At 43.0% G+C, this 23,991-nt stretch overlaps 1 protein-coding gene across 1 annotated transcript; it reads left to right on the top strand.

The window, feature by feature from the left end:
* Positions 1–1,291: 1,291 nt before the first annotated feature.
* On the top strand, positions 1,292–21,758 carry LOC133464904 (proenkephalin-A-like). Its single transcript, XM_061747105.1, has 2 exons — positions 1,292–1,551; positions 20,985–21,758. Exons 1-2 carry the CDS (start codon positions 1,414–1,416, stop codon positions 21,543–21,545), a joined length of 699 nt encoding a protein of 232 aa, XP_061603089.1. The 5' UTR covers positions 1,292–1,413; the 3' UTR covers positions 21,546–21,758.
* Positions 21,759–23,991: the final 2,233 nt, after the last annotated feature.

Below are 23,991 nucleotides of genomic sequence, written 5' to 3'. Positions count from 1 at the left end.
AGACGGGGTCAGGGAAGGTACCGGCCTCGTAAATCTGCAGCTTTGTTTGTCCGTCCCTATAATTACCTCTGACACATTCAACATGCACTTTCTGACACATTTCCTAAACGGATCATTCATTAATTCAGATTTTAAATGAACAAAAGTCTCTTTTTTCAATCCTATCAATGTCTTCTTGCCACAGGGTGTGAGCCATGTTGCGGTTTAGTGGTTATCTCAACAACCACATATACCAGGGGTCGGCAACCCGCGGCTCTAGAGCCGCATGCGGCTCTTTAGCGCCGCCCTAGTGGCTCCTGGAGCTTTTTCAAAAATGTTCGACCTTTTTTTGCCTTATTTTCTTCTTTTTTAAATTTTTTTCTCTTTTTTTCCTTTTTTTCTCTTTTTTTCCTTTTTTTCTCTTTTTTTCCTTTTTTTCTCTTTTTCTTCTTTTTTTTCTTTTCTTTTTTTCTTCTTTTTTTCCTTTTTTCTTCCCTTTTCTTTTCCTTTTTAATTTCGACATTTCGACTTTTTTCATGAAATTTTGACTTTCCTTGACATTTCGACTTTTTTCTCGGCATTTCGACTTTTTTCACAAAATTTTTACTATTTCCTCGACATTTTGACTTTTTTCTCGACATTTTGACTTTTTTCTTGAAATTGTACTTCAACATTAATCTCGACATTTCGACTTTTTAATCTCGACATTTCGAGTTCTTTCTCTAAATTTTGACTTTTTTCTCTACATTTCGACTTTTTTCTCAACATTTTGACTTTATTCACGAAATTTTGACTTTTTTCTCGACATTTTGACTTTTTTCACGAAATTTTGACTTTTTTCTCAACATTTCGACTTTTTTCTCGAGATTGTACTTCAAATTTTATCTCGACATTTCAACTTTTTTCTCGAAGTGCATAATGAAAAAATCTTCCCCCAGTTATAACTAATATAGAAACATGCAGCATGTGTTGCCTTCATTCTAAGGCTTATAAAAGACTTTTTGTGTTTTTGGTCCAATACGGCTCTTTCAACATTTTGGGTTGCCGACCCCTGACATATACGAACAAATCTCCCAGCGCGGCTTTTAAAAATGATCCCATCAGTGATGTGACCCTCCAGCCTGCAGAGGTTGATTCCTGCCCACTGGAAAAATACCCATTTGCTGCTTTATCTCCTCGGGCGGTGCTCTCTCTCCAGCCCACCTACACTGCCCATCTCCCGCTGACGGCTAAACGCACCAATCTCGATAATCGTCTCTATCAATTGGAGTTGATGCAGGTTGTTGCTGTCTGCTTATCTCCCCGTAGGCTGGAGCCTCGTCTCAGCGGCGTTCACCTCCCAGACTCCCCAGCTGCTGACTCCCGGTCTCCGGGCTCCCGTTGGTCCCCCACCCGCCTCCCGTTGGTCCCCCTCCCGCCTCGCGGTGCTGAGCGATGAAGACGCCCCTGCTGTGCCTGCTGGTTCTGCTGGCCTGCCTGCTCGCCCCCGGACACTGTGACTGCCAGGGGGAATGCGTGGCCTGCGGTCTGCTCATGCAGCAGCAGCAGCTGCAGCAAGCCTTCAATACCATAGTGAGTACTAAACTAGTAGTTCTCCAGATTTCTTATTTCTGGTCTTGGTCTTGTCTCGGTCTCGGGTCTCTCCAGGTCTCAGACTCAAATAACTGAGATGCCGTTGCACATCAAGGTGACAGAATCTGGTGATCACCAGTTCTTCCTCTTGTTACAGTTTTGTAAACTATTTTGCATCTGATTTAATGTTTTGGTGCATCTGCATGTGTCTGTATTTAATTACAGTTTTGTGTTTATAACGGCCTTGTTTGAATAATTATATGGATAATATTTGCACATCGTTGTGATTGATTAAGTATCGGGTCCATTTCAGTGATGCTGATATACGGTGTAATCTGGATACTTTAATGGTAAATAATGTAATTTCAAGTTGATAATTGTATCTTTAATATTTAAAGGAGCATGAGGCAGGATTGAGGAAGGATTTATGAAAAAAATTTGTATACGTTTTAAGTTTTCTAGTAATAATGTCAGATGAAGCGTTCCAAACCAAAAAGAATGAGCCCTCTAGCGTAGGGCTGGGCGATATGGCAAAAAAAGTGATCACGATTTTTTAAATCAGAAGATCCCCCCTCCTTTCTGGAATAAAATAGAAAGAAACCAGAGATATTTTTTTTTTTATTAACAAATAAAGCAAATAGCATGTTTTAACAAGAATCCAGAATGCTACCAGTGGTACCCACCGAAAAAACTAGGGATGCACCGAAATGAAAATTTGAGGCCGAAACTGAAGCGGAATAAAATTTAAAGACTTGGCTGAATACTGAGTACCGAATAGCATACGGAATGCGGTTGTTCACAGTTTTTCATTTATTTTGCCATTTTTTTCACAATTGCATAGATAAAATTGCAATGACATTATTAACAACAAAAACAGTAAACTAATGAGTTGAGCCACTGTCAAGCAGCTGGCGATGCGGTTGCTTAAATTGACCAAAAGGTGGCTCTCTAACATCACAGTTTGTTTACTGTGCGTGACTCTGACGCTGGTTATTAATTAAGGAGTTAAAACTCACTCGCCACTTACGGGACTCAGTAGCCAGCAGAAACGGCAGTAGGAGCATTTATTACATTTATTAACTGTAGTCCCGCTATGATGAGAGGTTATTTCTCACAGTATTAGCCTAAAGGGACTTAAGGCTGATTTATGGTCCCGCTAAATAACCGCTAACCGTGAGTCCCGGTCGGCTCGAAGCTAAGCTAACGCTAGTCTGCGGTTGTTGTCTTGTAGTTTTATTCTCTCTGGTCACGCTTGCTCCCACCAGTGCAGGGGAGGCAGATGTGACTAGTTTACTGCCTATGGTCATGCAACTTGCCGCGGCATGTCATGCATGATGAATTAATGCAGACAGCGCGGTGCCAGGAAAGCAGGTTGTGATTGGTTGTCGTGCACTTTGCTGCAGCATGTTTTGCACGTGATCGAGAAAGTATATGCACAGCTGATCACCGTGATCAAACTTAATTTGATCGCGATCACAAATCGAGATCGTATAATCGCCCAGCCCTACTGTAGCGTATCTCTCCGTTGCCTTGAACAGACTGTGTGCTGCAAAATGTGCTGCAATTCCGGGCCCAAATTTCCCGCGCTGTCCTGCGGATGTGACGTCACATGACGCTGCATGCACATTCTCCCCGTTCTCCCGTGCCGGCTTCGCTGTTGGCTGCAGTACCCCCAACGGCCGTCGTGGTGAAGGGTGGCGCTAGAGAGTCTAATTTCTTAAAAGGAGCCTCATGCTCCTCTAATATTCAGGTTTCATCTCCAAATTAAGTCCAATTTAAATCAGTAACATTTACTATTCCTTCCTTTTCTGAGGTGGAGGGGGGTGTTGGAGCTGGTTATTCTGCTAGATACTTTGGGACTAGTTAGTAGTCGTGTCAATCCTTAAAAGCACTGGAGTCAATCCTCCAATAGTGTAGAAATAGCGGTAGTGCAGTCGCCACACATATCTGATCTCAGCTGATGGATGGAAACATTTATAGTGAGTTCAACATCATCATCCACTTCTCTGTGTTATTGAGCTGCAGTTGAATACAAGCTCATATGGAAACTAGAACCAGGATGATGTTCTACAATCACACAGGATCAGGAAATAACTAGGTTTCTGTTTGGTCTCGGTCTTGATCTGAACTAGTCTGGTCTTGTCTTGGTCTTGATACTCTCTGGTCTTGGTAGTGTCTTGTTCTCGGTTTAGGCAAATGGGTGTTCCCTTGCACAACCAGCTGGAGATGCAACACCTTGTACTGGTTGGTCCTGCTTGGTCTTGAGCTTTGTACTCTCTGGTCTTGGTCTTGGTTTACGCGGTCTTGACTACAAGTCTATTTACACATGTTGTATATTCTGACTTCATAAGAATAAGACAGTGCCACTTATCTTAAGGAGGATAAATAAATGCGTATAGAATTGCCTCGATGCCTCAATTGCCTGTATCAGTTACTCCCCGTGACCCCACCATGACCCCCCCGTGACCCCCCGTGACCCCAACATCGGCTCTGAGAGGATGCCATGTCTCCGTGCTCCGACCAAAACTTCGGTGCGATCTCATTTCCAGACAGTCAGAGACCCGTCGGCGGGTAAAGAATAGTGGGTGAGTAGCGGCGGGACGGCTAATTCAGCTGATAATGATGCCGAGGAAGGAAGACAGCTGGGACCTTTCTGGGGAGTTACTGCTCCTCAGAACCGGCCCGGTCTTACAGCCGTGACTGACACATTTGATCAGCTCCTCATTGTCTCGCCGCCTCCCCACCGAGCCGCAGATGGAATTCAGCGAGCAATTCCTTTGTAGCCTGTCCAGTCCGCCGCCGCTTGTTAGACTGTCAGGATCCGCTGATTTATTCCTGCACACACCTACACACCCAGAGAGATATACTGTAAACACACACACACGCACGCACGCACGCACGCACGCACGCACGCACGCACGCACGCACGCACGCACGCACGCACGCACGCACGCACGCACGCACGCACGCACGCACGCACGCACACACACACACACACACACACACCAGCCCTCTCACTTCCTCTTTCTGCATCATCTCACGTTATTCTCAACCTTAAATGTCATCTTTTGTTTACATTTATTGTAATTATGTGATCCATCCATCATCCATCCATCCATTATCCATCCACCCATCCATCCATTATCCATCCATCCATCCATCCATCCACCCATCTATCCATTATCCATCCATCCATTATCCATCCATCCATCCATCCATCCATCCATCCATCCATCCATCCATCCATCCATCCATCCACCCATCCATCCATTATCCATCCATCCATCCATCCATCCATCCATCCATCCATCCATCCATCCATCCATCCATCCATCCGTCCGTCCGTCCATCCATCCATCCATCCATCCATCCATCCATCCATCCATTATCCATCCATCCACTCATCCATCCATTATCCATCCATCCATCCATATACATCTTCACACTGAGTACACAGTATTAAGGTGCAAAAAAAACACCTCAGCAGCACACAGCTCATCAGACATCAAAAACATACACAAACAAAACAACATCATAAGGGAGCCAGGGAAGGCGTTGAAGATGTGTGGTTATCAGTGAGTGTGTGTGTGCGGTGAGTCTGTGAAAACTTCGCTCCAGAACTGCTCTCAGCCATTGTCCTTGATCTTATCAGACGGCTCGGTACAGTTCTGTAAACAAGTCCACAGATGTTTTGTCGTGGGAGAGGGGGAGGGTTAAGTGGGGGCCAGAGTCTTCTTGTTTACATTCCTCCAGGGAGATTGTGACCCGAGAGGCCTGCCAAGCCGCTCCGTCAAGGGCAATCAACAATTTTTTGAGAGCAGGCAGACTCAGTAATTTTCCGTCTGCCTTTCAGTCTTTGGTTCATCAATGGCAACTCCAATCAGACGAATTTGTGATCACTTCCTGCCAAGCCGAGCTTCCAACTTCTCCAGGGTGTTATCAATCTTGCCAATGAGCTCAAACACCGACGCTAACCTGCGATTCTGTTCGAGAATCGCATCCAGCTTACGGCCCTGCTCTCCCAGCGTCAGAGTCTGTGCATTGGTCGCCTTGCTTGACCCTTCAGCCACTTCCGGCAGCTTTGAGAGAGCCAAAACAGCTGTCAACGTATTATGCGTTTGTCGATACACAAGTAATCCCCCTCCTTCGATCAAGAGGATGATCAGGAGAAATCCTGCTATCGTGAATCCAATTATGAAGGCATCTTCAACGTCCTCAACAGACAGAATTTTGAGACACAAAGGCTTCCAGTTTTTTTAAGAATCCATTGTATATCCATAAAAAAATGTCCCATCGGGGCAAGGGGGCTCCCTTACCCCCTGGCTTCTTGTCGCAAAAATGTGGTCAATTGTGCTGAGAGACCAGTTAATCAATTCCATGTTGCAGGGTTGTAGAGTTTTCGGAGGAGTGAAAAAGAAGAGACTCTGAAGACGAAACAGACAAAGCAGTAGCAGGGAAGGTTGATAAGGTTGGAGAGGAGCAGAAAAAGCGTCCGCCTTCGCTGAGAGCCGGAAGAAGAAGATATGAAGAAGAAGAAGATACCATCCATCCATTATCCATCCATTATCCATCCATCCATCCATCCATCCATCCATCCATCCATCCATTATCCATCCATTATCCATCCATCCATCCATCCATCCATATATTCATCCATCCATCCATCCATCCATCCATCCATCCATCCATCCATCCATCCATCATCCATCCATTATCCATCCATCCATCCATCCATCCATCCATCCATCCATCCATCCATCCATCCATCCATCCATTATCCATCCATTATCCATCCATCCATCCATCCATATATATATTCATCCATCCATCCATCCATCCATCCATCCATCCATCCATCCATCCATCCATCCATCCATCCATCATCCATCCATTATCCATCCATCCATCCATCCATCCATCCATCCATCCATCCATCCATCCATCCATCCATATATTCATCCATCCATCCATCCATCCATCCATATATTCATCCATCCATCCATCCATCCATCATCCATCCATCCATCCATCCATCCATCCATCCATCCATCCATCCATCCATCCATCCATCCATTATCCATCCATTATCCATCCATCCATCCATATATTCATCCATCCATCCATCCATCCATCCATCCATCCATCCATCATCCATCCATTATCCATCCATCCATCCATCCATCCATCCATCCATCCATCCATCATCCATCCATCCATCCATCCATTTATCCATCCATCCGTTAAGCCAAGTGTGGGTTCCGGGTTTCTTTATTTAGCGACTGACATCACCGGGAGACGCCACCAAGTTAACTCAAACCTAAAGTTGATTCAGAAATAAGTTTTAAAACCTAAACATCCACGTGAATCTGGACGCTTTTCTAAAAATCAACTTAAAGACACTCCAAGCAGTAATACCTCTAGCTGCTACATTGACAAAAGACCCCCTAACAATACCGTGCTAATGAGCAGGAACGTCTTGGCCCGGCCTGTAACACCATCATTCCCCACTAGAGGCCATATGAACTTTTGTGATATGCTGTGCCCGTGTGGTCAGAAGCTGCATTGCTACATAGCGTGGCTTTAACCTTAATCTGTAATGCTTAGAAGAAACTGTGAATCTGTTATATACAAACACACTTTTAACTCTGGTCTGAGTGACAGAAACCGTTTCTGCAATCTCTTTGCTTCCTTTGACACTAAAACCAAACGTGACGACAGCAGGGTCCTGTCCTGTTGAGAGGGGGGGAGAGTGGTCAGTACTCGAGTTGTAAAAGAAAATCAGGGGGAATGGCGGATTTTATCATATGGGGACAGATAATTTGTGCTGATTACAAATAATATAATATATTACAAATAATAGCACTGACCAAAACACCTGCAGAAATACTGCAGGAATGACATAGCAGCAGTTACATGCAGCCTTCTGTAAGCTTTAAATATCCACTGGGATTACATCAAATACATCAAAACACAACAATAAAAAACACTTTTCTGAACTTATCAATATGACTCTGTCCTTCACAGGATAAGTAACATGGATCACTGCAAAAACTCACAATCTTAACAAGAATATTTGTCTTATTTCTAGTTAAAATGTCTCATTTTAGTAAAAAAATCTCATTACACTTAAAACAAGACTCATCACTGGAAAAAAACAACAATTTTCACCTGTTTCAAGTAGATTTTCACTTTAAATAAGTTGAAAAATCTGCCAGTGGAAGAAGATTTTTTTGCTTATAATAAGAATATAAATCTTGTCCCACTGGCAGATTTTTCTACCTATTTCAAGTGAAAATTTACTTGAAACAGGTGAAAATTGTCAAATAAATTATTTTTCTGGTGTTATTTTTCTGGTGATGACTCTAAATGTTGAAATAGCAGTAAAACCACATTCATTGATGAAATGACATAAGGGATGGAAAGGGGGGATGGCAGTTTTACAGGGGGGATGATTTGGACCGTTTTTATTTCAGGGGGGGGATGCCATCCCCTCATTCCCCCTCATTCCCCCTCATCCCCCCTCAACTCCAGTACTGGGAATGGTAGTCTAGTGGCTAGAGAGGTGGGTTTGGGTCTGGATGACCCACGTTCAGCCTGAGAATGGCAACCAAGATGAACCACCTTGGGCCCCTGAGCAAGGCCCTTAACCCTACTTACTCCCCGGGTGAAATGGTGTGTTTTTTCTCTCGGATATATGTCGCTTTGGATAAAAGCGTCTGCTAAAAATGACCATAGTAGGGTGGAAAGTAATCATACTATGGACACATTTAAGATGCTTGTACGGTTGTAAAAGGACACAACAAGCTCCTTGGATAGAAATGCAAAAGTCCACACCTGAAACAGGACCAGAACCGTACAGATTCAGCTGGATTGTGTCCTCTTGGCCATTTTTCATTAATTTCTGGTCATTTTCATCTTCATGTGGTGTGTGACTGCATCACACAGCTACTTTACTTAAACAGAGGCCTTGTTTTCTTGATTCTCACTCAAATGAGGATCATATTTGCCAAGTTGGCGAAAGTCAGTTTTTTTTCTTGCAAGATGGTCACCTGCCTCTTATGCCCCTTTTCCACCAAACCAGTTCCAGGCTGGTTCTGGTTCTGGGCCAGTGCTGAGTTTGGAACCGGGCTTTCTGTTTCCACTAACAAAGAACTGGCCAGAAGAATCGGTTCCAAGTTAGCACCAACTCTTTGCTGGACCAGAGCAATAACAATGTACAGTACAAGGCACACAACCTGATACTGCCACGCTGTGTCCTGGAGTTGTTCCAGGTGAGGGAAAGTAGCTACAACCTAAGGGGTTATATATATATATATATATATATATATATATATATATATATATATATATATATATATATATATATATATATATATATATATATATATATATTCATTCATTCATTCATCTTCTCCCGCTTCATCCGTTACCGGGTCGCGGGGGCAGCAGCCTCAGCAGGGATGCCCAGACTTCCCTCTCCCCAGACACTTCCTCCAGCTCTTCCTCCAGCTCTTCCGGGGGGAGTCCGAGGCGTTCCCAGGCCAGCCGAGAGACATAGTCTCTCCAGCGTGTCCTGGGTCTTCCCCGGGGTCTCCTCCCGGTGGGACATGCCTGGAACACCTCCCTAGGGAGGCGTCCAGGAGGATCCGGTACAGATGCCCAAGCCACCTCAGCTGACTCCTCTCAATGTGAAGGAGCAGCGGCTCGACTCCGAGCTCCTCCCGGGTGACCGAACTCCTCACCCTATCTCTAAGGGAGCGTCCAGCCACCCTGCGGAGGAAACTCATCTCGGCCGCTTGTATCCGCGATATCGTCCTTTCGGTCACTACCCAAAGTTCATGACCATAGGTGAGGGTAGGTGCGTAGATTGACCGGTAAATCGAGAGCTTCGCCTTTCGACTCAGCTCCCTCTTCACCACGACGGTCCGGTACATCGACCACATAACTGCGGACGCTGCACCGATCCGTCTGTCAATCTCACGCTCCATTGTTCCCTCACTCGCGAATATATATATATATATATATATATATATATATATATATATATATATATATATATATATATATATATATATATATATATATATATATATATATATATATACATATATATATATATATATATTAGTGCTGGCCAACGATTAAAATTTTTAATCTTAATTAATCCATGATTTCTGTAATTAACTATGCGATTAATTGCGATTAATTTATTCACACATTTTGTGCTGTTCTAAATTACCTCAAGGTATTTTTTTTATGTTTTTAATACTGTTAACAACCTGAGAAAGGGCAAATATGCTGCTTTATGCCAATGTTTATTCAACTTTCCACAAAATTTCGTGAAAAAAGTCAAAATGTTGAGAAAAAAGTAAAAATGTTGAGAAAAAAGTCAAAATGTCGAGATTAATGTTGAAGTACAATCTCGAGAAAAAAGTCGAAATGTTGAGAAAAAAGTCAAAATGTCGAGATTAAAAAGGAAAGGCAAAAGGAAGAAAAAAAGAAAAAAAGGAAAAAAATAAGAAAAAAAAGAGAAAAAGAGGAAAAAAAGGAGAAAAAAAGAAAAAAGAAGAAAAGAAGGAAAAAAGAAGAAAATAAAAGAAAAAAAGGAAAAAAAAGGTCAAACATTTTTTTTAAATCTCCAGGAGCCACTAGGGCGGCGCTAAAGAGAGTCGTGGGTTGCTGACCCCTGTACTAGAGTAAAGAACCGCTTATGTAAGAGGAGGGGAGGGTGGAGTTATTAAGACCAACGATAATAGCAAGACTGGGAGACGGAGACATTTTCAAATAAGAATGAATCTGGATGCAGCAAAGCATCATGGGAGGAGGAGGAGACAACCTGTCTTTTAGAGACGTGTCCACGGAGGAGCTACGTGGACCAAGTCCTGTTAGAGCAGATACCTGGTTGTTGCTGCAACTTTCGAACTTTCAAAAGCAAACGCAGCTGGATAAACCCTTTTTTCATTCAAGGGGCCAACCCTCGCCCACCTCTTCCATCAAATAAGAACCTTTGAAGCCGCCCTTTCCGCTGCCATTTTCTCGTCGTATCCACATACGCACTCGTCTCCTTTCACTCATGAACTCCCTTGGATTGCGCCAGTCGTTTGTGGAGAATCCCCCGGCGTGCGTGTTTAATTTACGGTGGATAATTCATTTGTGTTGATAGCTTTGTGGCGGGAACTCCCTCCTCTCTCGTCCCCTTCGACGTGAGCAGGTTTCCTCACAACAATGCAATTTATCTTGTTCCGGCAAGAGTTGATGAGTTTGGTAGATGGGATATTATATATTTTATATATATATATATGCCTCGGGGAGCTCAGGAGTTAAAGAAAGGGGCGAAGAGGACAGGGACGTGGATGGATGAATGTTTTGAGGCCTATTTTCAGACATATTTGTCAGAGGAATCACAGATTGAAGCAGAACGATGACAGGATAAGCTGCAGGTCATCAATTCTCTCTTCTGCTGAGTCATCAGAAAGGATAATAGTATAATTTTAACAGAGGTGTCAAGTAACAAAGTACAAATACTTTGTTACCTTACTTAAGTAGAAATTTTGGTTATATATACTTCACTGGAGTAATTATTTTTCAGACGACTTTTTACTTTTACTCCATACATTTTCACACAATTATCTGTACTTTTTACTCCTTACATTTTAAAAACAGCCTCGTTACTCTATTTCATTTTGGCCTTTAAAAAAAACTATCCAGTTAAATTGCTCCATCCAGATAGTGTCATGATATGGTTTGTTCAGGACCCAAGTGCAGGAGACAGAGGGAGGCTGGAGGCAGTAGTTCTCAAAAACAAGGGGTTTATTCCAAAAAGGCAAAACAAGGCGCTGCAAAGCAGGATGAACAAAAAACCAGGATCAAGAAAAAGGTACGAGGAGACATGGAGGAAGACACAGTACGGACCGACAGGGAACCAAGGAATGACAAGACAAGATATACTGAGGGGATAACGAGACAAGACGAGACACAGGTGTGGACACAATCAGGGCAGATGGGACACAGGCGGGGCAAGACAGAAACTGAAGGCAAACTGGAGGCTGGGGGAATGTCAACCTTGACAGAACCCCCCCCTCAAGGGACAGATCCCAGATGTCCCATTCGGCCTACCACCCAGGGCGGGCGGAGGGGGCCTGGAGGAGGGCCCAGGCCAACACACGGCCAACGTTCCGGGGGCCGTCCTGGGGACTGTGCAGACCTGCGAGACAGCTCCGGGGGTCGCCCACGAAGCCGGGCAGACCGGCGAGAACGCTCGGGGGGACGTCCACGAGGCCGACCAGACCGGCGAGAACGCTCCGGGGGCCGCCCACGAGGCCTAGGCCTGGGTCTTGACGTGGGTCTCGGCGTGGGGCTTGGCGGTCTTGGCGTGGGGCTCAGCGTGGGGCTTGGCGGTCTTGGCGTGGGGCTCGGCGCGGGTCTTGGCGGTCTTGGCGTGGGGCTCGGCGTGGGTCTTGGCGTGGGGCTTGGCGTGGGGCTTGGCGGTCTCGGCGTGGGGCTTGGCGGTCTCGGCGTGGGGCTTGGCGGTCTCGGCGTGGGGCGTGACAGGGATTCCTGGCGGGACTCGGGAACCTGACGGGACTCGGGAACCTGACGGGGCTGCAGGACCGCCTCAGGAACAGAGGGCTGCGGGACCGCCTCAGGAACAGAGGGCTGCGGGACCGCCTCAGGAACAGAGGGCTGCGGGACCGCCTCAGGAACAGAGGGCTGCGGGGCCGCCTCAGGAACAGAGGGCTGCGGGGCCGCCTCAGGAACAGAGGGCTGCGGGGCCGCCTCAGGAACGGGACACGGCTCAGGAACGGGACACGGCTCAGGAACGTGACATGGCTCAGGAACGTGACATGGCTCAGGAACGTGACATGGCTCAGGAACGTGACATGGCTCAGGAACGTGACATGGTTGCGGGGGTACCCGGGTCCGAGGCGCCGGCTGCGGGGGTACCCGGGTCCGGGGCGCCGGCTGCGGGGGTACCCGGGTCCGGGGCGCCGGCTGCGGGGGTACCCGGGTCCGGGGCGCCGGCTGCGGGGGTACCCGGGTCCGGGGCGCCGGCTGCGGGGGTGCCCGGGTCCGTGGTGCTGGCCCCCCCTCGAGGGGCGCCGGCCCCCCCTCAAAGGACAGATCCCAGATGTCCCCAGAGTCCACATCCAGGGCGGGCTGGGGGGGGACACGAGTCCTCGGAGCCGGCTGAGGGGAGTCCGGAACCATCACCGGAGGAGGGGCTGATGCGTCCGGGACCACCACCGGAACGTGGGGAGGTGCATCCGAGACCACCACAGGAACATGGGGAGGTGCGTCTGGGACCACCACAGGAACAGGGACAGGTGCAGGAGCTGGAGCCGGAACAGGCTGGGGCTGGCGCTGGCGCTGACGCCGTCGCCGTTGCATCTGCAGGCTCCTGGGTCCACCCAGAGCCAGGCGTGTTCCCCAAAAGGGGTCCCAACACTCACGCACGTTTTTAGCCGCTTCACGGCAAAGGAAGTCCCACATGGTGAGGTACTCTCCCGCTGGGTCCACCTGGTCGGTCCGTTCTGTCATGATATGGTTTGTTCAGGACCCAAGTGCAGGAGACAGAGGGAGGCTGGAGGCAGTAGTTCTCAAAAACAAGGGGTTTATTCCAAAAAGGCAAAACAAGGCGCTGCAAAGCAGGATGAACAAAAAACCAGGATCAAGAAAAAGGTACGAGGAGACATGGAGGAAGACACAGTACGGACCGACAGGGAACCAAGGAATGACAAGACAAGATATACTGAGGGGATAACGAGACAAGACGAGACACAGGTGTGGACACAATCAGGGCAGATGGGACACAGGCGGGGCAAGACAGAAACTGAAGGCAAACTGGAGGCTGGGGGAATGTCAACCTTGACAGATAGAGTGAATTTGGTTGTGGTTGTTTCAGATGTTCTTGTCCAGTTTTGTTCTTACATCCGTTCCCTCAGATTCCTGCAACTAAACTTGGATGTACATTCCAATAAAGGTTAGGATAAATGATAACATGTCTCTGAAGTTTGACTTTTTGCACCATTACAATACTTATAGGCAACTAGTCATCGTATCATCTGCTCTCTGAAACACATGTTAATGCTCAATAGTACACATATATGCTTCTTTAATATATTTACATTATACTAAGATGCATTCATTTTCAATGGCTTTTGTCTTTAATGGCTTTTTTCCCCCTTACATTACTTTTACTTTTATACTTTAAGTAGTTTTGAAACCAGTACTTTTATACTTTAACTTGAGTAAAAAACTTGAGTTGATACTTCAAAATGTACAGGAGTATTTTTAAACTCTAGTATCTATACTTCTACCTGAGTAATGAATGGGAATACTGAAGACACTTCTGAATTTTAATAAAACAAAAAGAAAGCAAAACTTTCAAAAATGCACCTCAAGCTTTAGGTGTCCTTTCAAAAATTCAAAAACATCACCTTATTAACTTCAGAACAACATTTTGGGGAGTTTAAAACGTCATACGCAGTGACATCATTTTCCTGCCGTCACTCAAACAGTTGGGTCATATTTTCCAATCTCGGGCTGTCAATCACTTCGGCAGCAGTGGATGTCACTTTTAGCACATGATAGACATCTCATATTAGGGCATAACTTCCCCGTAAGTGCTGAACGCAGCAGGAACAAGGCCCATTAAGCCGTCCGGGTCAGAACACTTGCTTCCTCAGCAGCAGCCGAGCAGTGGAGAGGAAGTGTGACTCCGCTGCATTTATGGCCTTTTCAGCGTTTACGGGCATCTGTTAAAGAACAAAGACCTTTCATTCACATGATCAGCTTGGTTGTTAAGCATAAATAAAACTTTTTTCTTCACTCTATTTACTTTCACCCCTTTTGCGAGGCATTATTTAGTTTTATTGGCTCACAAAACGACTGTCAGCCTCGCTCGCACCTCACATCCATCATGGGATTTATCTTCTTATTACAAGCAAAACGATCTTGTTCCACTGGCAGATTTTTCTACTTATTTCAAGTGAAAATCTACTTGAAACAGGTGAAAATTGTTGTTTTTTCCAGTGATGAGTCTTGTTTTAAGTGTAATGAGATTTTTTTTACTAAAATGAGACATTTTAACTAGAAATAAGACAAATATTCTTGTTTTATTTTTGTGTTTTGATGTATTTGATGTAAGCCCAGTGGATATTTAAAGCTTACAGAAGGCTGCATTTAACTGCTGCTATGTCATTCCTGCAGTATTTCTGCAGGTGTTTTGGTCACTGCTATTATTTGTAATATATTATATTATTTGTAATCAGCACAAATTATCTGTCCCCATATGATCAATTCCACCATCCCCCCTGATTTATTTTTACAACTCGAGTACTGCTTATATGAATGAATATTTGAACAATAAGTTATATTATTATAGAGAAGTTTAGGAGTCTTACTTTCACCCTTTAGGCATTATTTAGTTTTATTGGCTCACAAAGCGACTGTCAGCTTGGCTCTCACCTCACATCCATCTCAGTTTGAGCTGCTGCGTTCAGCGCTGACGTCCTCCGGGCGTAAACAGATTACTGGCGAGGCTAATGCAGCATGCCGCAAAGTCAAGACCTTCTCCTCAACACGTGGTGAAGAAATGGAAAAAGAAATTAAACCATTGGGACGGATGTGTTACTTGATAGCCACGTCAGGTTTAGCTTCTCCACTTTCAAGGTCTGGTTTAGGATTTTAAGCTCCTGTAAATCAAAATAAAGGGGTTTGATAGATGTCAGATTTCACTTTTGGCTATGGCTCCATTTGTTTAGGCGCTAGATTCGACTGTGTAGACTTGTAGGTCTCAAGACCACTTTCTTGTGGTCTTGGTCTTGTCTCGGTCTCGACAGTGTTTGGTCTTGGTCTCGGACTCCTCTTGTTAATTTACAGTTTTGTAAAATATTTGTATTTTACATATGATTTAATGTTTTGGTGCATCTGCATGTGTCTGTATTTAATTACAGTTTTGTGTTTATAACGGCCTTGTTTGAATAAATATATGAGTAATATTTGCACATCGTTGTGATTGATTCAGCATCAGTTCATTTCAGTGATGCTGATATACGGTGTAATCTGATTACTATAATGGTAAATAATGTAATTTCAAGTTGATAATTGTATCTTTAATATTTAAAATTCAGGTTTCATCTCCAAATTCAGTCCAATTTAAATCAGTAACATTTACTATTCATTCTTTTCTGAGGTGGAGGGGGGTGTTGGAGCTGGTTATTCTGCTAGATCAGGGGTCGGCAACCCGCGGCTCTTTAGCACCGCCCTAGTGGCTCCTGGAGCTTTTTCAAAAATGTTTTGACCTTTTTTTCTTCTTTTTTTTTTCTTTTTTTCTCTTTTTTTTCTTTTTTTCTTCTTTTTCTTCCTTTTTCCTTTCCTTTTTAATCTCGATATTTCGACTTTTTTCTCAAAATTTTGACTTTTTTCTCAACATTTCGACTTTTTTCTCAACATTTTGACTTTTTTCTCAAAATTTTGACTTTTTTCTCAACATTTTGACTTTTTTCTCAAAATTTTGACTTTTTTCTCGACATTTCCACTTTTTTCTCAAGATTGTACTTCAACATTAATCTTGACATTTCAACTTTTTTCTCGAAATTTCGACTTTTTTCTCGAAGTGCATAATGAAGAAAAAATCTTCCCCCAGTTATAACTAATATAGAAACATGCAGCATGTGTTGCCTTCATTCTAAGGCTTATACAAGACTTTTCATTTTTTGCGGCTCCAGACATATTTGTTTTTTGTGTTTTTGGTCCAATATGGCTCTTTCAACATTTTGGGTTGCCGACCCCTGTGCTAGATACTTTGGGACTAGTTAGTAGTCATGTCAATCCTTAAAAGCACTGGAGTCAATCCTCCAATAGTGTAGAAATAGCGGTAGTGCAGTCGCCACACAGATCTGATCTCAGCTGATGGATGGAAACATTTATAGTGAGTTCAACATCATCAATTCAATTCAATTCAATTCAATTAAATTTTATTTATATAGCGTCTAATACAACAGAGTTGTCTCTAGACGCTTTCCAGGGACCCATATCCAGAACATAAACCCCCGAGCAGTTATTACATAAACAATGGCAGGTAAAAACTCCCCTAGTGGGAGAAAAACCTTAAGCCAAACAGTGGCAAGGAAAAACTCCCCTTTAGGAGGGATGAAACCTTGAGCAGGACCAGGCTCATCAGGGGGGACCCTCCTGCCGAGGGCCAGACTGGTGGGTCAGGGACGGCAACAGCACAGCAGGCAGGTGGAAGCAGCAACGGGATGACCAGGAGTGGGGACCGCAGGCCAGCACGCAGCTCCCGAAGCTCCGGCCCAATCAGCAAGTCCCAGGTTGGGGTGCAGGGTCAGGAAAAGACTTGTGCTCCGTAATGCAAGCTACAAGCCACCCACGGCCACCTGCAGGACAAAAGAGAGAAAAGGGAGGAGAAGGGGGGGCCAGCAACGGGATGACCAGGGGTGGGGACCGCAGGCCAGCACGCAGCTCCCGAAGCTCCGGCCCAATCAGCAAGTCCCAGGTTGGGGTGCAGGGTCGGGGAAAGACTTGTGCTCCGTAATGCAAGCTACAAGCCACCCACGACCACCTGCAGGTTCCGGTGTCCGGCAAAGGATGCTGCAACATGGACAAAAGAGAGAAAAGGGAGGAGAAGGGGGGGCCAGCACAAGAAACCACAGGAGCGACTCTGACACACTAAAGTTTACACTACCTAGAGATTTACCAACACCAGCTAGAGGTTTACTAAACACTAACTATAGGCTTTACTAAACAGAAATGTTTTAAGTTTAGTTTTAAAGGTGGAGGTGGTGTCAGCCCCCTTAACCCAGATTGGAAGTTGGTTCCATAGTAGTGGCGCCTGATAGCAGAACGCCCGCCCTCCAAATCTACATTTAGATACTCTAGGAACTACAAGTAAACCTGCACTCTGAGAACGGAGAGCTCTGACAGGAACATAAGGCACTATCAGGTCTTGCAAATAATGCGGAGCTAAGCCGTTTTGGGCTTTATACGCAACTAATACAATTTTAAATTGGATTCTGAATTTTACGGGTAACCAATGGAGCGACTTCTCTGTGTTATTGAGCTGCAGTTGAAAACAAGCTCATATGGAAACTAGCTGAACCAGGATGATGTTCTACAATCACACAGGATCAGGACATTACTAGGTTTGTTTTTAGTCTCGGTCTTGATCTGAACTAGTCTTGGTCTTGATACTCTCTGGTCTTGGTCTCAGTTTAGGAGGTCTTGACTACAAGTCTACTCTTGTGTGAGATTCAGTTCATTTTAAGCAACTTTTCAACTTTTAGCTGCAAAAACCACCATTTTCGTTGCAAGCAGCACATTCATCTCTGTAAATGTTGCTCTCTGGGTCACCAAAGTTGTAAAAGCAATTTAACATCCACCTCCGAACCTAACATTTAGTTCTGCATCTGAAACAGTCAAGCTGACCCGACAAAGTCATCAGACGCCGAGAAAAAGCAGGTTCGTTGTTCGTTGGCGTGACGAAGGCGTCGACAGGAGTCGACCCAGAGTCTCCTTTCAAGCTCCAGTGTACGGTTAATGTTTGATGATAAAGGTCTGTTCTGAACTCAGTTGCTGATTCAAATCGTAGTTGAACCTTTTTAAACGACACATTAAAGCGGATGTTATCTAAAAGCATCAGAGATGCTCGTGGAGCGTCTGAAGTTTGCAGCCGACTACATTTGTTTTTTTATTTTTTTAAAAAACAAGATGCAGGACAAAATTGATGGAACGTTGTGTTTCTGTGAAAGGAATCAGTTTATGGAACAATCTGAATAAAGAAAACAGAGAATCCAAATCAAACATTACATTCAAAAGTACAATTAAAGCCTGTATGTTAAGTAAATATAATGAAATATGTTAGTTGAGTTTGATTGACATACCCATAGACGGCGGTAATTTTATTTTATTTTAATTTTATTTTATTTTAGTTTTTTTATTCACTTAGTTGTTGTTTTTTATTATTAGTATTTTTAATTTATGTTATTTGTGAAGTTATTTATTGGAAAAAGGGGCAGATCAGATAAGATTCTTCTTCTTTCTGCTCCCTTTTCATTCACAATTTAAGAACATTTGTATTTGTATTTGTATTGAATTATTATTATTATTTTTTTAATGAAATAAAGAATAAAATGAAATTAAATTTAAAAGGATCCCCATTAGCTGACGCCAAAACGAAAGCTAGTCTTCCTGGGGTCCAGACAATAAAATAGAAAATCAAACATACAATCTAAATTCACAAAGTACATTTAAAAAAATAAAAATAAAATTACAAATAAGAAATAAAGAAAAACATCAAAATCATATATAATTTGATGTATTGATCTCACTCAATCCGATACGCTATATGTTGTTAAGGTGATGACAACAAATACGTTCCTTGTCTTTGTTTCAAATCAGCCTTTTTCTTTTGATGTCACGAATCTCACCTGGAAGGGTTTTCCAACATGCAACTGATCTATAAAGTTCTGTCCTCTTCATACAGTCAGACTTAAGTCAGGGGAACATAATCCCACCACTATTCGCCCCTCGAGTGTTATATGAATGAATATTTGAACAATAAGTTATATTATTATAGAGAAATTTAGGAGTCTGAGTGTTAATAATTCTATACCAGGGGTCGGCAACCTAAAATGTTGAAAGAGCCATATTGGACCAAAAACACAAAAAAACAAATATGTCTGGAGCCGCAAAAAAAAAGTCTTGTATCAGCCTTAGAATGAAGGCAACACATGCTGCATGTTTCTATATTAGTTATAACTGGGGGAAGATTGTTTTTTTATTATGCACTTCGAGAAAAAAGTCAAAATGACGAGAAAAAGTCAAAATGTTGAGAAAAAAGTCAAAATTTCGAGAAAAAAGTCTTAATGTCAAGATTAATGTTGAAGTACAATCTTGAGAAAAAAGTCGAAATGTCGAGAGAAAAGTCAAAGTTTCGAGAGAAAAGTAAAGATTTCGAGAAAAACGTTGAAATGTCCAGAAAAAAGTTGAAATGTCCAGAAAAAAGTCGAAATGTTGATATTAAAAAGGAAAGGAAAAAGGAAGATGAAAAGAGAAAAAAAGAAAAAAAAGGAAAGAAAGGGAAAAAAAGGAAAAAAAAGAAAAAGAGAAGAAAAAAATCAGAATCAGAATCAGAATGAGGTCTATTTGGCACTTTAGAAAAACAATGTATTTGACTTCAGATACACCGGCGGCGACACAGATGGTATTATGCGCCTGTTTTCCAAGGTAACACTGGGATAGGGAAAAAAGTCAAAATGTTGATATTTAAAAGGAAAGGAAAAAGGAAGAAAAAAAGAGAAAAAAAGGGAAAAAAAAAGGTCAAACATTTTTCAAAAAGCTCCAGGAGCCACTAGGGCGGCGCTAAAGAGCCGCATAGGGCTCTGGAGCCGCGGGTTGCCGACCCCTGTTCTATGGAGATATAATACATTAGTAGATATCCTCAACCTTCAGCCAGGAGAGACGTTCATGCATTTCTGCAACACTCGTTCTTGGAGAACAACCAAGAACAAGTCCTGCAGCCTTGTTTTGAGCCACTTGTAGTCTTTTTAGAAGACTGTTGGATGCAGCAGACCAAACAACTGAACAGTAATCAAATGACACAAAACCAATGAACTAACAACTTGACGAAACAACCGTGTGTTGAGAAATGGTGCACATTTACGGGTTACGGCAACAGCTCTGCCCATTTTGGATGTGAATCAGACCATGATGACAGTGACTACGTTTACATGCAGTCAAAATTCGGGTTATTGCTAATATTCCGGTTACTGAAACATTCAGAATATTCCGTTTACATGGTGATTAATCATTCGGGATATCTGGATCAAACCAGCGACGCACGGAGAGCATGATGACGCAATTACCGTCATTTCCGCTTCTTCTTCCTGTATCCAAATTCAAAACAAATGCTGCTTCGCACAACTTTTCGCTCACCTTCTTTTAAATCTCCATATCCCGGTACTTTCTACCGTCTACAAATGCAGAAATGTTCATATCCTTCATTAATTTATAAAGTGATTAGTCTCCTCCTCACTCCAAAAGTTCGGCGTGGTCTTGCGTTTCTCCGTGTTTATAAGAACTTCCTGGACTCAAAAGACCAGGATTCCTTGTGAACAGAACATGTGCATAAAACAAATTCATGTTCCGCTTGATGGGGATATTCCGTTTGGCGTTTACATGACCCAATATTCGGGTTTTTAAAAACCCGAATATGAGCAAATTCGGGTTATTCAAAGGGGTTATTGGTGTTTAGATGGCCGTGCAAATTCAGGTTATTATTTTATTGACAATATTATTGACAATATTCGGGTTTTAAAAGGGTTATTGATGCATGGAAACTCAGTCAATGTACAATCCATCCAAAGTCCAAGAAGCTTCACAGTTTTTTACATGCCTCTTATTTCCCCCTGCAGGTGTGTCTGCTGGAGTGTGAGGGCCACGCCTCCTCCTCCCTCACCTGGGAGGTGTGTAAACGCGCCGTGAAGCTGTCCGAGGGCGGCGCGCTGCTCAAGAGGGCGGGAGAGGAGCTGGGTCTGACCCCCGACGCCCTGAACTCGGCTGCAGAGGAAGAGGACGAAGGTCAGGACGAAGGTCAGGACGAGGCGGCTCCGGGGCCTCGCCGCGGCCAGTACGACCCGGCGCCGCTGGCGTCCTGGGAGGACGGCGAGAGCGACGAGGACAGGAGCCCGAGGGACGTGGAGGGCGACGGCCCGCAGGACGACGGCCCTGAGGGCCTGGCCTTGTCCAAACGCTTCGGCGGCTTTCAGAGGGGCCGCCACGGCTACAGGAAGCTGGTGGGCTCGGCCCCGAGGCCCCTACAGAAGCGGTACGGCGGCTTCATAGGCGTCCGCAAGTCTGCCCGCAAGTGGAACAGTCAGAAGCGGGTGAACCAGCTGCTCAGGCAGTACCTGGGCATGAGGAGCAGCCGCAGCGGCAGGTTCAACGCCCAGCTGTGGCGGCAAAACAAACTGTGACGCCGTCGTCACAGACGCCCACACCCCCCCCGTCTTTTTTCAGCCGCTCCTTTGGTTCGAACTGTGACGTCGTGATCAGAACAGCAAACATCTCTCCGCACCGCTCTCTGTACCTCTAAGTAACTACCCATGTTTTGACCGTGATGTCCCTCTTATTATTATTATGATTATTATTATGATTATTATTATATTTATGATTATAATACGCATTAACGTCACCATTCTGTGAAATAAAAAGAATTAGAGATGTGCAACTGAATATATTTTTGTGTGTCTGTAAAATAAAAAGGGGCCAAATGAGATTGGAAAAGTCGTCGACTGTGAGATTTCTGACACTTTCACACACGTCTGGATCCTGGCAAGTTCACTTTCTATTAGTGATGTTCGATACCACCGATTTCCTTTCCGATCCGATATTGAGTAAAATTCAGGCTTGTATCCGATTCAATACATTCATTACATAGGCGTAATATATATATATGTATATTCAATACACAATCATTGTGCAAATACACCTAATGTGCTGTAAAACTTTTAAAAATGTCTGTATTTTAGATTATTTTAGATAGTTTAAGAATACAAGACATCAAAGTCACTTATTTAAATTTGATGAATATGTACTTGCCCAAACAATGTTGCCATAAATGAGATAAGGATAAATTAAACTATAATAAAGAGTAACGAGACAAGCCTGATGGACCAAACCTCTGATTCTTCTGATGATACCAAGGGATCTAGAGATTTTGTTAGTTACAGAATGTATATGCTCTTTCCAGGACAAATTCCCATCCACAAAGACACCTAGAAATTTGGTGGATGAAACCTGATTGATTGTAATACCACCAATAGAAATCTTAGCTTTTTGCGGACAATATTTTTTGTTTTTACTTGCAAATACAATAAAATTAGATTTATTAACATTTAACGACAACTTATTTGCAAGGAACCATTTTGAAAGCATTGCTATACCAGAATTAGCTTGCTCAATAAGTGAATCAAAATTTCTGTGAGTTAGTATCAAATTGGTATCATCAGCAAATAAGATTGGTGTAAAGGATGAAGATACAGTAGCCAGGTCATTTACATAAATGAGAAATAAAAGGGGTCCTAGTATTGATCCCTGAGGGACTCCGTCAGAATTTTAAAGTCAGAAGTACAATTATATACATATATTTGTATATATGTATGTGTATATATATATATATATATATATATATATATACATAATATAATTATACTGAGGTAGCAGCATCATTTACAATATAGCCGAGCTGTTAGAACAACAGAAAAACCAAAGGTGTTTCCATCACTAAAAAAGATCCAAAGTAAAATAATAAAACCATTAAAGTAAATAAGAGAATAATAAACAAAAATAATAAAAGTAGTTCCTACCAGCAGTGTGTCATTTAGACAAAATCTGAATAGTTTAGTTCAGTTTACTTTCCTCTGTATTCCTGTTAATGATATACATTACCACAAATAACTGAAGTATCAAAAGTATTGATATTTTAGTTTGAGAATCGATTTTATAGCATAGATCTGGTATCGGAAGTATGGATGGTTCAGTATTGATCCGCACATCACTACTTTCTACTTAAAAAAAAAAAAGATTTGAGACAAAACTAATCTAATGCAGATAATTATATGTTTTAAATGAGGACTTTTTCAAACGTTGAAGCAGAAACCAGTAATTAAATTGGAATTGGACCAGAAATGTAAATGTGGGAAGAACATTGTGGGATTAGCCAGCCACAACCTGCCCGTGGCTTTTAGAAGAATCCAATAGTCTGTCTGGAGAAACTTAATCAATTAAACACAATGAAGGTAAAATTGCTTTTCTGAACTTTCTAAACTCGACAAAACTTCTTGGGCACTGCCAAAACTTTCCTTTCACTTTTTCTATTGTGTTCAGATTTGGGCCATTATGTGGAAGTGATGAGTTTGTGTTGATCCCGACGGCGGCTCAACACCGCCCTCTAGTGGTCGAGGTCGGGACCGCTGCTGGGGTACCGACCTCTTTCATGTCACTTTATCGACCTATCCCGGTCTGAGTAGCCAAAAACTGTACTCAAGTAAAAGTACTGTTACTTCAGAATAATTAAATAATTACTTGAGTAAAAGTAAAAAAGTACTTGGTGAAAAAACTACTCAAGTACTGAGTAACTGTTGAGTAATGTCTGATTAAATTTTTTTAACACAACCATTCAAACAGACAAAAGTACAAAATAATCATCTTCAGGCAAATTAAATCAATGAAATAATAAAATAAATTAAAATTAATAAAAAATAAAAAAATTGCTTAAATTAAAATAATCTTAAAGTAAATTCAAGTACTTTAATAAATAATAAAATAATAACACAATAAAAAATAAATTAAGCACAAGTAGCACAAAATTTCAAGCCTTTGTACTTTTCTTTTTTAACCAGGCAGAACTAGAACAAACAT

The sequence above is a fragment of the Cololabis saira genome, chromosome 18, assembly GCF_033807715.1.
Source record: "Cololabis saira isolate AMF1-May2022 chromosome 18, fColSai1.1, whole genome shotgun sequence".
NCBI classification, from domain to species: Eukaryota; Metazoa; Chordata; class Actinopteri; order Beloniformes; family Belonidae; genus Cololabis; species Cololabis saira.
Note: the sequence above shows the minus strand (reverse complement) of the source record. Positions and strands in the feature narration are given on the sequence as shown.